This window comes from Brienomyrus brachyistius, chromosome 7, assembly GCF_023856365.1.
Source record: "Brienomyrus brachyistius isolate T26 chromosome 7, BBRACH_0.4, whole genome shotgun sequence".
NCBI lineage: Eukaryota > Metazoa > Chordata > Actinopteri > Osteoglossiformes > Mormyridae > Brienomyrus > Brienomyrus brachyistius.
The window spans coordinates 29,281,640-29,296,586 of NC_064539.1; the positions used below are offsets into that span (position 1 = coordinate 29,281,640).

The 14,947-nt window shown below is 43.3% G+C and overlaps 1 protein-coding gene and 1 long non-coding RNA gene across 2 annotated transcripts in view; both read right to left on the bottom strand.

The window, feature by feature from the left end:
• Positions 1-2,936, bottom strand: part of LOC125746073 (multiple C2 and transmembrane domain-containing protein 1-like) — a 130,137-nt gene extending 127,201 nt beyond the window's left edge. The window contains 1 exon segment of the mRNA XM_049019684.1: positions 2,357-2,936. Within this exon segment, the coding sequence (XP_048875641.1) occupies positions 2,357-2,839 (483 nt within the window). The 5' untranslated portion in view covers positions 2,840-2,936.
• Positions 2,937-7,121: 4,185 nt separating this feature from the next.
• LOC125746079 (uncharacterized) lies at positions 7,122-8,557 on the bottom strand. Its single transcript, XR_007398845.1, has 3 exons — positions 8,453-8,557; positions 7,667-7,809; positions 7,122-7,293 (listed from the first exon to the last, which is right to left on the bottom strand). It is a non-coding gene; the product is annotated as an uncharacterized LOC125746079 (long non-coding RNA).
• Between the last annotated feature and the right edge of the window lie 6,390 nt (positions 8,558-14,947).

Here is a 14,947-nt window from a genome sequence, read left to right on the forward strand (position 1 = left end):
AAAACTGGATCGTCTCCCAGGAAACACATGGCAAGATGCCAGTCCAGTACTAGGAACATGCACAGCACAAGAGACGCCAATTCTACTGAAGCACAAGTCTGCGAGAAGCCCTGCAGGAAGACGAGGAGAAGATGCAGACCCTGAATACACAGAGCAGGACCGATCGGGAGTGAGACCACAGGGCCAGGATCAGAACCACCAAACAGCTTAACCTGCAATTAAATTATCCATTACACTCTGACCTCTTATAATTTCTTCAAGTTCCTTATCTAATGAAGCTTTGCTGCTTGATGAAAGCCTGGCAATTCCAATTAACTGTACTCCTCTCAATCTAGAGGACTGCACAGTACACACAAACAAGTTCTCTGACCAACCTCAAAAACTGTCAATTCATCAGTTCTTAAAAACCAGTCTCATTAAACAGACTGGGGATTGGAATTTACACAATCACGTTATATTTAAGCTGGAGATGCAGAGCATTTTGCCCAAATACACATTACATATACACTCTGTTCGTAGCTTTAACAACTATCCAACTTACACACTGTCTCTGTTTGGCAACTTTCACCTACTCGGCCCGAAAAATGGTCGCGACATGACTGACTTTCTTTCTCATTCTGACTGCGTATGGAGTCAGGCCCCCCCTCTGATGTCAATCTCTTAGTCTCGTTTACCAGCTGTATTGTGTATAATGCAGGCGATCCATCCGCTCTTAAAAAAAGAAAAGCACCATTAAATAGAATAGCATGTCCCTGTCCTGAGAATTTGAAATCCATCCAGGTGACTGAAGGTTAGAATTACTGATAAAACCTCTTAATTTGAGGTTGCATATTCATACAGTAGAACCTCAGATGATTCTGAGCGATAAGTCTTCCCCACAGGCAAACGTTTGCAGAACACATCCTATGTGGGGTTGTGGTTAAGAAATCTGTATCATAACTTCAAGGATGCCAGTGAAACGTGCACATTATCACATCTGAGATTGAAGACTACTACTGTGTCTGTAATCAGAGTACAATCTAAAGGTTGCGGGTTTAAATCCCATTGTTTTATACAAAAGCTTCTGCCAAATAACTAATCGCACGTATCTTTAGTCAACAACTTTTCACCCCAGCGCCCCCAACCCCCTCCGAAGTCCTTGTTTCATTCCGAGCAAAGTCGCTGAATGCTTGCCTCTCAACTCACGAAGGCCCTAACCCAACACAGGTGTTAGTAATGGAAAATGTTTTTTACTGTAATACTTGTTGTTTCATTGTGTAAATTATGTGTTGTGTCAATTGTTTTTGCAAATTTTGTAGCTTATTGTCAATTTACATGCTATTCATTATTCTGCAAAAATCCCCAGGGAACCTCCAGTTACAGGCGGAGCTGATTTACGGTCGTTATAATCACAGTGCCATAAAAGTCCGTGCTGCAGAGTGTAAAATCAGGTAGCGTACACTTTGATCCCTACTTTAACGACTGGAGCGTCCACATTACGAGCTGTGTCTTGGCAACTTTTACCCGCTTTTCCTGAAAAACGCCGTGCTGGCGGGACATGGTGATCATATATATACAGACTGAGTTGCTTAATCAATTTGCGCGGAATCTGGCATCTCCATCTATGTTAATCAGATAGTCTCGTTTGTCAGTTGTGTTACATATTTCGACCGCACAAAGGGCACAGATAGTCCACGGGCTGTGCGGGCTGCAGCAAGACGGCCACCGTGAGCTCCGCCACGCCACACTGCGGCGGCTGCGAGACACCGGCGTGCGATGCACTACACGGCCAATCTGCAAGGACGTACACCCCATTGAAAAAGAGCAGAACGACAAACGGGCACCTCACAGTGTGATCCGGATTGCCATACAGAGTATTAAGTATGCATATCTGATATTGCCCCAAAACCGAAAAGGACACCAGCAGATGATTTGTTTTTTATCACATGATCACCGTAAACTCACCATGCCACACATGTCTTTTTCAGAAATGAAAGACTTCCTATTAAAATCTGCTTAAGGTACGAAGTTTCATAGTTCCGCTTCGTGTCCCTGCAATTGATCACGTCTGCAGGCTCAGTTTCCTACAATCACCCGCAACTAGTCGGCAAACAGTTCGCATGACATGTCATTTTCGATTTAAACATTACCAGCGCCAGTCTTGACATCTTCCTCATTTTTCTATTTCCTTGGTCCCCTTCAGCTGCGCGCCCCGTCCTCCCACGTTTTGTCCATATTCCTCTCCGTCCTCACGACATGAAACGTCTAAATCAAGCTATTTATATGCAGGGTCGCATGGGGGAAGCCTTTATAACAATCGGCTCTCATCACCGGCTGTATCTAAATGAGGGTTTCCTGGTCGCTCCGTGTCACTTACCGAGCTGCTCGCCTCCTTGCGTATCTCTTCATCTTCGGCCCCAGCATCGGAGTCCACCACCAGCTTCTCAAAGCAAGCCGACCCCAAAGATGAGCTTTTTTGGTGGGATAGTACCAAATGTGACAAGGTCGACTTCTGGCTTTCGTGTCCCGGCGCCCCCGGCTTGTCGCATCTGTCCGCCACCTGCGTTCGTATCTGTCCGTCCCTCGGACTGGCATCCAGGGCACCGCGTGTGGACCCGTCGATGCCGACGGGAACCGAGCAGCACAGATTGGGCTGCGAAGATGATATGACCCGGTCAAAAACATGTTTCCTTTTCTTCTTGAACATCCAAATGCCCGTCTCCTTCTTCCCGTCCCCACTGCGGCGCTCCGATCCCAGTTTAGGGCTTAAAAACGGCTTTGTTTTCTCCTGGAAATTCTTCCACATCCTGCTCTGATACGAGGGGGCCTCTTTCTCCGTGTCTTTAGTTAAATCCTCCATCCCGGCCGGTCATCAGCGGACACTGGAGAGCGAGTGGGAGTGACTGACACGGCGGAGGCTCCGCACCGGGCAAACGCGCCTTCGCACTTCGCCTAGTGCCCAGATCTCTATCTGCCCACTTTAGATGTATGTGAGCCTAAACGGCAAGAGGAGTGGCAAGTTCACTTAAAATTATTTTACCATATTAAGTGCCGGTTTTTAATAAGTAATTGTCGGGTAATTATGTTATTTAACGATATTAAATGATGGACAGCTTACGACTTAAAGCTGCAACACATTTTGTATCGTAAACTTTTGAATGGGCATAAAATACTGTAAATCGTCTCTATGAAGTATGGGGTATATAACTTAATTTTGCTGATTTGTAGTCTAATGGCCGGCTGCTTTGGCTTAGGCTAGAGCAACTATCATATAGAGTCATAGACCTACTTCGCAATGATAATGTACAATATACGGTATTCACAGTATGTTGACACATTTAGGCGTAATTTTATTCTTTAATTGACTGTATACTATACCGTAACTCATGCCATTTAGTTTTGTTGTAGTTAGACATGCAGGGACAGCGCCCACTATGGAAAGCATTGTTACTGCAGAAAGGAGCAATTTATTTGACCGTAACTGGTAATAATAATAATAATAATAACAACAATAATAATAACAACAATAATAATAATAATAATTGTAGGAAGCTTGGCATGTCCAGATGTTTGACTGGCACTGTACACACATCAATCAATCATAACATTAAACCCACCTGCCTAAAAATGTGTAGGTCCCCCTCCTGCTTCCAAAACAGCTCTGACCTGTTGAGGCATGGACTCCACAAGACCTCTGAAGGTCTCCTGTGGAATCTGGCACCAAGACATTGCCAACATGTCCTTTAAGTCCTCTAAGATGAGAGGGGGGGGGGTGTCTCCATGGATTAGACTTGTTTGTCATGTTCCTCAAACCATTGCTGAATAATTCTTGTTGTGTGGCTGAAAGAGGCCACTGACTTTGGGGGATATTATTTCCATGATGGGACTTAGTCTGTAAAAATGCGTAGGTAGGTGACACATGTTAGAGTAACATCCACATGAAGGCCAGGACCCAACTTTCCCAAGAGAACATTGTCCAGAGCATCACACGGCCTCTGCTTGCTTGCTTTTTTCCCATAGCAAATCCTTTTACCATGTCTGCCTCAGGTAAACGATGTACACACACCGAGCTGGTCACCTGAAATGAAAAAATCTTACAAAATGAAAAATCTTACATTTATTGTTTAATTCTTTTGTCTTTCCATATTTTTTTTGAATTTGTCCCATCTGTGAACTTGACCTGGAATAAACGGTCATCATATGGATTTTGCATCCCGTCGTGACTGAGCATTTCTTTACCATGAAGTAGAAATAAGAACAGCTATCCGTGGAAGATGAAATCGCAGAGGAGAGTGATGTCTCTGCAGTGAGGTCTATTAACTGCCTACACCCAGACGAATCATGGTGGGAATTCCTGTGGCAACAGCAGAAATGCGCTTAGACCAAAGAGCAGCGAGTCTCTTAGCACTGAAGGACAAACATCTCCCCTGAAGGCCTGAGTGTTTTGCAGGCTTTTGTGTAGCGAATCTTCAGAAACAGAAATCAGGAAAGATCTGAATCATCTATGGAGACTAATCATAATTGACGCTTCTAAGAATTAAAATGCTTTTGTGTGTATGTAAATACGTTAATTCATCGCTGTAAGGAACCATGATTTATTTTTTCAGAATCACCCTCTGAAGCACCTCTAGAATATTACCAGCTTTATCCATTATTGTTGCTTAATTGTTTTCTGTTCAGTTGAGTTCAGTTGTCTGTCATGCCCTGACTTCCTGCCCCTCCTGTTTTCTCCCTTGTCTAGCTGTAATGAGCCACACCTGTTCTGTTAGCCTTCCCTCTCGTTGCTGCCCTTCTGCGATTCACTCCAGCTGCCTCCTGTTTTCTCCCTTGTTTGTCCTTTGTATTTAAGTGCTTCTGGTCCTGTGCTTCTTAGACCTGCTTGTTTCCTGCTCCCTGTCTTGATCCCTGTGATCCTCTTACTTTTGCTTCGTTTTAGCAGTAGAATGTGAAAATGAAAGTAAGATCCATACTCAACAGATATATATCTCAAAAATCATTAGTCACTTGAAATAATGTGTTGTTATTTGGTATCAAACATTCTAATCAATTAAATCTAACTTGGTCCATTTTTCAGTTTGTACCTGAGGACGCTCCCACCAGCCATTTTGACCAGGTTTGGAATTTACAGTGAAAATTGGAGTAACTACAGAATCCACGCTAAAATCAAGGCATAGTGACCCAATTTCTTAGTTTCAGTGTCAGTGTAGCTACTGTGTTTTACCTTCATAGGGAAAAATGGAGCAGATCTGCTTTTTAGCATTGTGGATGGTGAACTATACATGACCTTACTCTATAAATTGTGCTTGGTGCCATCCGTCTTCCATCAAAAATCCATTTTAAACCCTGAAGGAAGTGCCTTGCATAAGTATGAGAATAGTGTTAACAGTCATTTTCACATGCAGGGGTGTGTCACTCAGTTAAAGGCGTTTGACGTTCTACAGTATTAAGTGCTGGTGAATGATGGAAATGAGAGATTGGGCTTCCTGGCCATGGGCCTGGTTTGTATAGTTCATCGCAGTGACCTTGGTTGTATGGAGGGATGTAAGAGGGATGTTAGCATGCGGCTGGTGTCTGACATGCGAGGGTCAGCCTTGAATAACCAGTACTGTGGAGGGGATTATCCTATATGTCGTCACTGCTTGGTTTAACGTCATGCAGATTGGAGGGGGGTCAGACCAGTCAGTGGCTTGGCAGCAATGATCGTCCCACCAGCTGTGCTTTTCTTATTTCTGCAGATCGCTGATTTAAGAGTGTGAAGGGTGCTGTGTTACACAAAATAGGAGTAATTTGCATGGTAGCTAAGAACACGATGGTAAACTGGACGTTACTAGCTCAAGTCCTGGGTGAAGTCTTGTTGTCATACTTGTACAAAGTACTCCACCTTACTTGTGCAGTATAATATCCAGAAGGTTAAAACAGTGATCGGCTTTGCATAAAAGTCACTGCTAAATATTCATCCATCCAACTTCCATAACTGGAGAGGGTCACAGTGAGCCTATTGCAGGAAGCAGGGACCACTTTGTGTAGGACATCAGTCCACCAAAGAACATGCACAGACTGTTGTTCCTTTTAATAGTCATTTTAGCGTTTTCCATGTTCATTTTTGAGAACATTTGTCCATATGAAAGCATGGAGACAGCTAATTGAGATGCCTTTTGAGGTTTCAAATTCTATCATACATTCGAAATATAAGAAGTCGTCCTGGTCTTCATAAAGAAGTCTGAAAGGAAATGATTACATCTTCATATTAAGTGATTAGCTGTAAGGAACTTATCATGAACTGATTGACAGTTGGTTAGTCTCCTGGTTTTCATAGGACAAAAAAATGCATCTTTTGAAATTGTCTGATTTGCTAGTTACCTTTGGCAAAGACAGTAAATTTTAATTCAGCTGCAGAAAGCAGTGGGAAAAAAAATCAATTGCTGCTCTTCTTTCCTCTACGCCATCTATCTTCCAAAAACTCCATTAGTTTGTGCGTATGTCTGACAGTGTAATTTCAGCGATTGGATCTTTTGTTTTACAAAGCACACTATAATCCTGCAGCAGTGGCCCAGTCATATGCCAAGAGTCTCATGTTATAAACTTTTAACCACTGGCAATCTAATTGTCATGCATCTCAGTGAGGATGACATACTCAGGGCCACGAACCAACGTCACAACATTAATGACCGGACTCGGGGAAACATACTTAACGTGGACTTAAATACACCGAACTAATGAAAAGAACTCGAAACAGCTGACGTCATGGGGATTCCACACGAGGTAGCGAGAGGGGCATGGTACACAGGAGGATCAGCACGCAGCAGGATCGGGACACAGGAGGATCGGCACGCAGCAGGATCGGGACACAGCAGGATCGGGACGCAGCAGGATCGGAACACAGGAGGATCGGCATGCAGGAGGATCGGGACACAGGGGGATCGGGACACAGGAGGATCGGCATGCAGGAGGATCGGGACGCAGGAGGACCTTTGATGGCCATGTATATATCTCCCTCCCTAGTTTGCATTGTCTGACCTCAACTCAGTAGTGTTTATAAACCCTAATGAGAAGAGTCAAACCAGTAGCTAGATCTTTTTTTGGGGCTAGATCTATTCAAGTGCACCCAGAATGGTTTTGAATGTACTGCCTGGAGTATCTTCATGAAGCAGCAACACTGGGGTCCTGTAGTGGCATGGAAGAGTATGTCTCCACAGACACTTGATACGTTCCTAAACATGTCCACCAACATACTCCAGTACCCGAATTGATGTATGAACCAGGGGGTCCGCTTCTTGATGAAAGCATGAAGTGAAGCTGTTAGACTTGGCAACACTGTGGGAACAGTCAGTATTAATCTTACCAAAGGTAGCAGGAGAATGAGAAACACACTTGTACGAAAACAGAAGGAAACGTCTGAGAAAACCATGATGGCTGGTAAGTGTGGCATGACATCTGGATCATCACCGACCACAAGAGTAAAAAAGCCTAAACTTATGCCAACGATGCCCCTCTACCACACGAGCTAAACAACATGTTGGCACACTTTGAGCTCCATGGCAGCCAGGAAGACCGAGGCTCCTCGGGGAGAACAGATGCTCTCTGTGATCAGCGGCAACGTGAAAAAAATGCCCTGAAAAGAGTCGACACAGAAAAAGCAGCAGGACCAGACAGCCTCTCTGACTGCACTCTGAGAGGATCTACTGACCAGCTCGTAGGCATCTTCACCCACATCTTGTCCCTGGTCCGAGGTCCTGTTCCTACTGTAGCTGTGTCAAGACCACGTCCTTCATCCCAGTACCCAGGAACATATCTCAATAAGTATTGCCTTGATGCAATCATCATGAAGCTCTAAGGGATTTAGAGGCATTTTTTGAATATATGTGCATCTACCTCTGTATATGTGCTCAGTGGTGCTGTCAGGGGGGCGGGGGGGTGGAGAGGCATAGCCACACTGATGCAATAGTTGACTCACCCAGTGGCCTCCCCAGTCACCACAGAGTTACTACTGTACATGTAAAATAAATGAACCGCAAAATAAGAAGCAAAAGTATATCAGTATGTCATTGCTTTGTTTTCAGCTAGTCTATATGCTACAGCAGCATAATACCATTCCTGAAATTCATTCATGACTTTTGTTTTTAGTGCCACCCCTACTTTTTTAGTGGCCCCAATCTGACTACCCCTGCAAAGCATTTCTGTGGCCGGCGCTGTATGTGTGTCCCCTGTTTTGCAAAGTTCTATACTGTAACCATGATACTGTATTCTTACTTCTGTAGCACCATGATCCCACATTAAAGAGATTTATTTCACTACACTCGGGGCAAAAGGGGGGCATGTGGGGGTGAAGGGGACCCCAGTCAGTAGCAGAGACCCCTCTGGTCACATGGGGGCCCAAGGCATTAGATAAATTTGTCAAGGGCCCCAGAGGTCCTTGCTACGCCCCAGTGTACGCTTGTCTAAAGTGAACTGAATCTGACACATGGTTCCTTACGTCTGTGATTCCTAGCTTGTCCATTAGATGGCATCCTCTCCCCTTTGGAAGAAATCAAACACCCTCTTCCAAACAGAACTTGACTCACTCTTGGCTCTTTTACTGGGGAATTCAGTTACAGCCTTTTCAGTCGTTCAGAAAAATTCATTCTTCACACCCAGTTTAAAAGCATCTTGCAGACATACGTGTTCAACTTTAATTCATTGAAATCCCGCTATGAATCATTGCCATTTAATATAAGAATCGGATCATATAAGAATAATATTATTTTACCCACTAAGATTCCTGACAACACACAGCGAGAGAAATGCCAAAGTGACCTCGCCGGAAAGTAGATAATCCGTCACTCACTTCCCACCGCACTGTTTCAGGCAGAAAAGCTGGCAGACTTACAGTAATAAAGGCTTCAGTGAGACAAACCACAGTATGTAGGGTAAACAGCACCGTGAGTGGTTTGAATGCAAGTAACTGAAGTCAAATATATAAAGGAATTGGATCATTTTGGAGGAGAAAGTGTCTTTGCTTCTGCGTGACTCATCCCTAAATGAGTGGCTTTACTGCTCCTAATTAATCAAAGAATTACCACATTTGGTGGGTCACTCAACACAATCTGTCGTAGGTGGTCATGGAGGCTTGGTGGGTAATGTTGTGGGTTTGAAAGCAGCCCATGGTATCTACATCTGTAGAATTTGCATTGTCTTTCCCCTATAGATTCCTCCAGTAACCTAATACAAGCAATTTAGGTGTAATTTTAATCTAAACTGCCTGCTGGTTTGTCTGACAGGCTGGGCTTTTCATGTAAACGGGATTAAAATTTTAAGTAGGAATTAATGGCTATACACCTTTTGTCACGTTCGCAAATGTTTCACTGTTGCACCTCTCTGAATAATTGTCTTTGTGCAAGTCTAGGCTGCACCTATTTATTATGAATTTCAGGAAATTTTATACATGAACCCATTTTCGATGTATAAACATTTATATTAATTTGTTAATTTGAGACACTTTTATACAGAGTTTGTATTATGAGATCAAAACATAGACACAATGCATAATGTGGAACGTCATATCTAATGTATTTCATTCCCCAGAGTTTAGGAAATATAAGAAAATCTAATTTGGTTAATATAATTACACAAACCAAATACAGTACAATCCCGTTATAACGGACTTCAAGGGACCTGGCAAAAAAGTCCGTTAAATCCAAAATCCGTTATATCCAGAGTTGCTGTATGCCAAGAATACAACTACAGGACACCATTTGCTCATGCTACACCCCAGCAGACACACTTGTACAATATAATAATCTACAGTATACCACATGTAGTAATCCAACTTTACCTGACCAGATGCGTGACTATTAATAATCCCGACTACGTACAGTAGCTGCGCTGGTTATCACCGGCACGCCACGCGCCTTGTAAGCGGAGCCTGCATGTCCGTTATAGCCAAACAAAGCTACAGCTAAATTCGTTGGTCCGTTATAAGCGAAATTCCGTTATATGCGACTCCGCTATATCCGATGCTTTTTCTGCATGTTCTTTAAGGCGCACGGCCGGGACCAGCGGACCTTGTCCGTTATTTACTATATTCCGTTATAAGCGAGTCCACTATAACGGGATTTTACTGTAATCCTACACTTACCATGACTTGGAATGAAATTCCGTTTTTTTTTTTTTTGCCTATAAACCTACATGTCACTGGCCTTGTAGTAAATGTAAACGTGCTATGTAAATAAATCGACATTGACTATAGGTAACATTTTTGTAACATGGAGGGTACATTGATGTTGTAAATCTCTGAAGGTCAGGGTCTCACCAAATGTTTTCATGAGTACAGGCGGTTCTCTGTATCCCAAGTTCTGCATCCCTGGATTCAACCAACCATGGGTCAAAAATGTTCCGGGAAAAAAAATATATGCAGGCGTAAAATGCGAATTTGCCACATCCCAAGCACTAAGTTGAGAGTTTAACTTAGGTAGACTGTCATAATTTTCAGTCAGATGTGGGGATGGCTGAAATTTAACGTGGCTTTACTAGTATTCTCTGCCTAGTCACATCGCCATTGCCCCCCCCCCCCCCGGATAATGCTCCCTCATTTATCTCAGATGAATAAATGGCTTACCCTTCACTCAGACCGAAAGCAAGGTGGGAGATGCGAAAGCTCAAGAACTACTGTTATGATCGCGGGGTGGACATGCAGGCAAGAAGGGGGAAGGACGAGGCAGGTAGGCGGAATTCGAGACAACGGGGTTTATTCGGGGAAGACAGGGCAGACGGCAACGAACATCACATCAATTACGGACAACCAACAGAGGATGACGTGGACTGATATACATGAGACAAGCCAAAATAACGGAACAGCTGGGCACAATCGTGGAAGCGCACGTGGATGATGAGGGGGCGTGGCACATATGAGGATCGGACGAGCTGGGCATGACAATTACAATGTATCTGTAAAAATGGCAAATAAAACACAATTTCTTTAAAAAGCAGGAGCAGCCACTGCTCTTTTAGACACTCTGGTTAAATGAGAGGCTGTTTTCCTTTCAGAGCTGAAATTGGAAGACAGCCGATCCATTCTGAGAAATGCGCCACTTGGCGATTTTGTCATTGTGCAAACATCGTAGAGTGTACTTACACAAACCTATACGGTATAGCCTACTAAACACTTAGTTTATATAGTTTGGCCTAAATAATAATAAAAAGTTCCATCTAGTAAATTCAGAAACCAGTTACATAGTTCTTTATTATCAGTGCCAAGTATTAAGAACTGTACACGATTGTGTTACAGTTTTATATGACTGGCAGTCAGTATCATCACAAATACGTAAATAATGCATTGCTGTTATGATGTTATGACGTTATGATGCTACAGTGTCACTAGGTGTTTTTTATGCTCCATTTTATTCTTACCAATGTCGTAAATGCGGTATGTCGTTGAATGAAACTTCTTGTCATTATTAAATGTCATTATTGTTCCGGTTTCTGGATTACAGTTACGCCTGCCGATTGAATTGTTTGCCATACTTTGTTTGAGATGTTCCATTTACAATTTCTTCCCTGAACTTTTCTCGAAACCTTTGAAAATCATTACATGGAGGCTCCATTCAGTGATGCTTGCTAACCTTGATCATTCATTTAACTAGGGGAAAGGTATCAAGGAAGTCAGAAAATAGTCAGACCAAATATTGTATATAGGCCTAAACACCTTTTATACCCTCTATAATGAGAATGATATTGCATATAACTAGCAGATATGTAGAATGGTTGACCTGAAAAAGTCCAGAAATACTGGCATTTGTATGATCCTTCATTACGGGATTATAAAGACTCTCCAATGGCTACAAACTAAAAGAAAATATGTTTGTACTGTAACGCCATATACCTGCATATGTATTTGCATCAGTGTTATTATCGTTTTGATTTTTTTATTTAGTTTTTATATTGTTTTATTTGCAGTTATTTGAAATTAATTTTAGGTGTGGTTTCATTTACATTTACATTTACAGGATTTGGCAGACGCCCTTAGCCAGAGCAACTTACATAAGTGCTTGAGACTCTGCGAGGAATTTCCGATGCTAGCTCAATAAGGACCCAAGCTATGAATACCATCTGTCTGAAAACTCCGTTGAGAAGTGCAGAATTTTATTTATTTATTTATTTATTTATTTTTAAACGCGCACACACACACACACACCAGAAAAGAGCCGAGTAAGAATACAGAAGTACTACGTCAGGTATTTCTGAAAAAGGAATGTTTTGAGTCGTCGCTTGAAGACATTCAAGGATTCAGCTGTTCGGACATCTAGGGGGAGTTCATTCCACCAATTAGGTGCCAGGACAGTGAAGAGCCGAGATGCGTGTCTTCCTTGTGCCTTGAGGGGAGGTGGGACCAGTTGAGCAGTGCTGGAGGATCGGAGAGATCGTGGTGCAGAGCGGGGTGTGATGAGGTCCTTTAGGTAGGCTGGTGCCAGAGAATTTTTGGCTTTGTATGCGAGCATCAGTGTTTTGAATCTGATGCGGGCAGCTACAGGAAGCCAGTGGAGGGAGCGCAGCAAAGGAGTGGTGTGGGAGAACTTGGGAAGGTTAAAAACAAGACGAGCAGCTGCATTCTGAATCAGTTGGAGGGGACAGATGGCGCTCAGTGGTAAACCCGCTAGAAGCGAGTTGCAGTAGTCAAGGCGTGAGATGACGAGGGACTGGACGAGTATCTGGGTAGCCTGAGTGGAAAGAAATGGACGTATCCTCCTGATGTTAAAGAGGAGAAACCGACAAGAGCGAGAAAGACTGATGAGAAAGGTGATATGTGAGGAAAATGACAACCGATCATCTATGGTAACTCCAAGGTTTCTAGCAGAAACCGAAGGACGGATCAGGGAGTTGTCGAAAGAGATCGCAAGGTCCTGGAGGGGGGATGAGTCAGCCGGGATGTAAAGCAGCTCAGTTTTACTAGTGTTGAGTTTTAGCTGGTGAGTGGTCATCCAAGATGAGATGTCTGCCAAGCATGCAGAGATCTTAGAGGAGACATGAGTGTCTGAGGGAGGGAAGGAGAGGATGACTTGAGTGTCATCGGCATAGCAGTGGTAGGAGAAGCCATGTGAGGATATAACTTCGCCAAGAGATTTAGTATAGAGGGAGAATAGGAGAGGGCCAAGAACCGAGCCCTGAGGGACACCGGTGGAAAGACAACGTGGAGTAGATGTGGATCCATTCCATGTCACTTGGTATGTTCGGCCTTCTAGGTAGGAAGCCAGCCAGCGCCAGGCCAAGCCACCAATGCCAAGACTCCTAAGGATGGATAGGAGAGTTTTGTGGTTGACCGTGTCAAATGCTGCTGATAGGTCAAGAAGGATGAGGACAGATGACAGTTTAGCTGATCTGGCAGCATGTAGCTTCTCAGTGACTGCTAAGAGGGCAGTCTCTGTAGAGTGAGCTGCTTTAAAGCCAGACTGATTAGGATCCTGGAGGTTGTTCTGAGAGAGAAAGAGAGAAAGCTGGTTGTAGACTGTACGTTCGAGGATTTTTGAAAGGAAGGAAAGAAGCGATACTGGTCGGTAGCTGCAAGTGTCTGAGGGATTTAGAGTGGGTTTTTTTAGGATGGGAATGACCCTGGCTATTTTGAATGCTGTTGGTACATGACCGGAGGTTATGGAGCCATTAATGATAGTCGTGATGAAGGGGAGAAGGTCTAGAGAGATTGTCTGAAACAATGCAGAAGGGATTGGATCAAGTGGGCAGGTGGTAGGGTTGGAAGATGAGATGACTTTCATGATCTCATCTGCCATAAGACATATTTTAAGGTGTCAATCTACTTAGTTGTTAAGTATTTTATTTTAGGTTTTAGTAATTTTATCTCTTGGGGCAGATGGAAAGTTGTAGGACTTTGCTGCATGGCTACTAAAAAAAAATCTCACGATGCAGTGCCATAGGGTATTTCTGTCGTTCATCTGTATTGTGCAAGAGTCCTATTGATAAACTAATCATTATTTTCGCTATGTAGTATTTTTATACTTTCACATGAAGTATAAATCATCCCTGATCCACGCCTTCAACATATAGAATGGGTGATGACACCTCATCCACCCACCACTGTTATTCCTGAGAAGGAAACCAGCCCAGCTTGAGGCCACCGTGAGAATCTACCCATGCTCGCCCTGAGGCGTTGTTCCAGGCATATCATGGATCCCAAGATGCAAGGCCGTGTTGGTCCTGTAGATGATAATGAGCCACTTGACCCCATCATAGGCTACATACTCCCTGTATGTAGCATGCAGCAGCCAGCCATGGTGAAAGACCCACCAGCCCAGGGCACCATGGTGAATGGCATTCATGGCAAAAAACACATTACCAGCCCGCTTACACGTCAAACTGCCTATTCCCTCCACCCTGTCCTGAGGAAGGTAAAACAACAGCAAAATAACATAGCATAACAGTAGGCCTGTCACAACAACTGTGTTTGCTCAACAATATATTGCCCCAGAAGTAATTGTGGTAAACGATATTATTGTCATTGTAAGACCATTCTATGCCACTGATATAATTATAATATAATTTATAGCATAATAAGGCAAGTATACCCTAGCAAGGAGCAATGAACTTGTAATTCTTAAGAATTTTGAGACATTGGAATTTGAATGTCAAAAAAAATGTAACTATTTTTTTAATAAATAAAACATGTATAGAATTTCACAACCAAAAAATAGTTTAAAAGGACTCTCAGGCTTTGTTAACAAAAATTGCACTAAATATTAAATATTTGACCTAGAGGTATAGAGAGACATTCAGTCACCAGTTTTTGAGGCTCATCCTCCGATCTCACTGAAATTGCACAGTTGGTGCATCAGCTGAGGGGAGGGAAGGCTACAGGGTTGTCTGGTGTCCAGGGTGAACTTCTCCACCTGGTGGGAAGGCCGTCCTCCTGGTATTGCAAGCAATATTTGCTTCCATTTGGGAGATGGACTGACTGGAAAATGAGACTTCTTGTCCTTATCTGCAA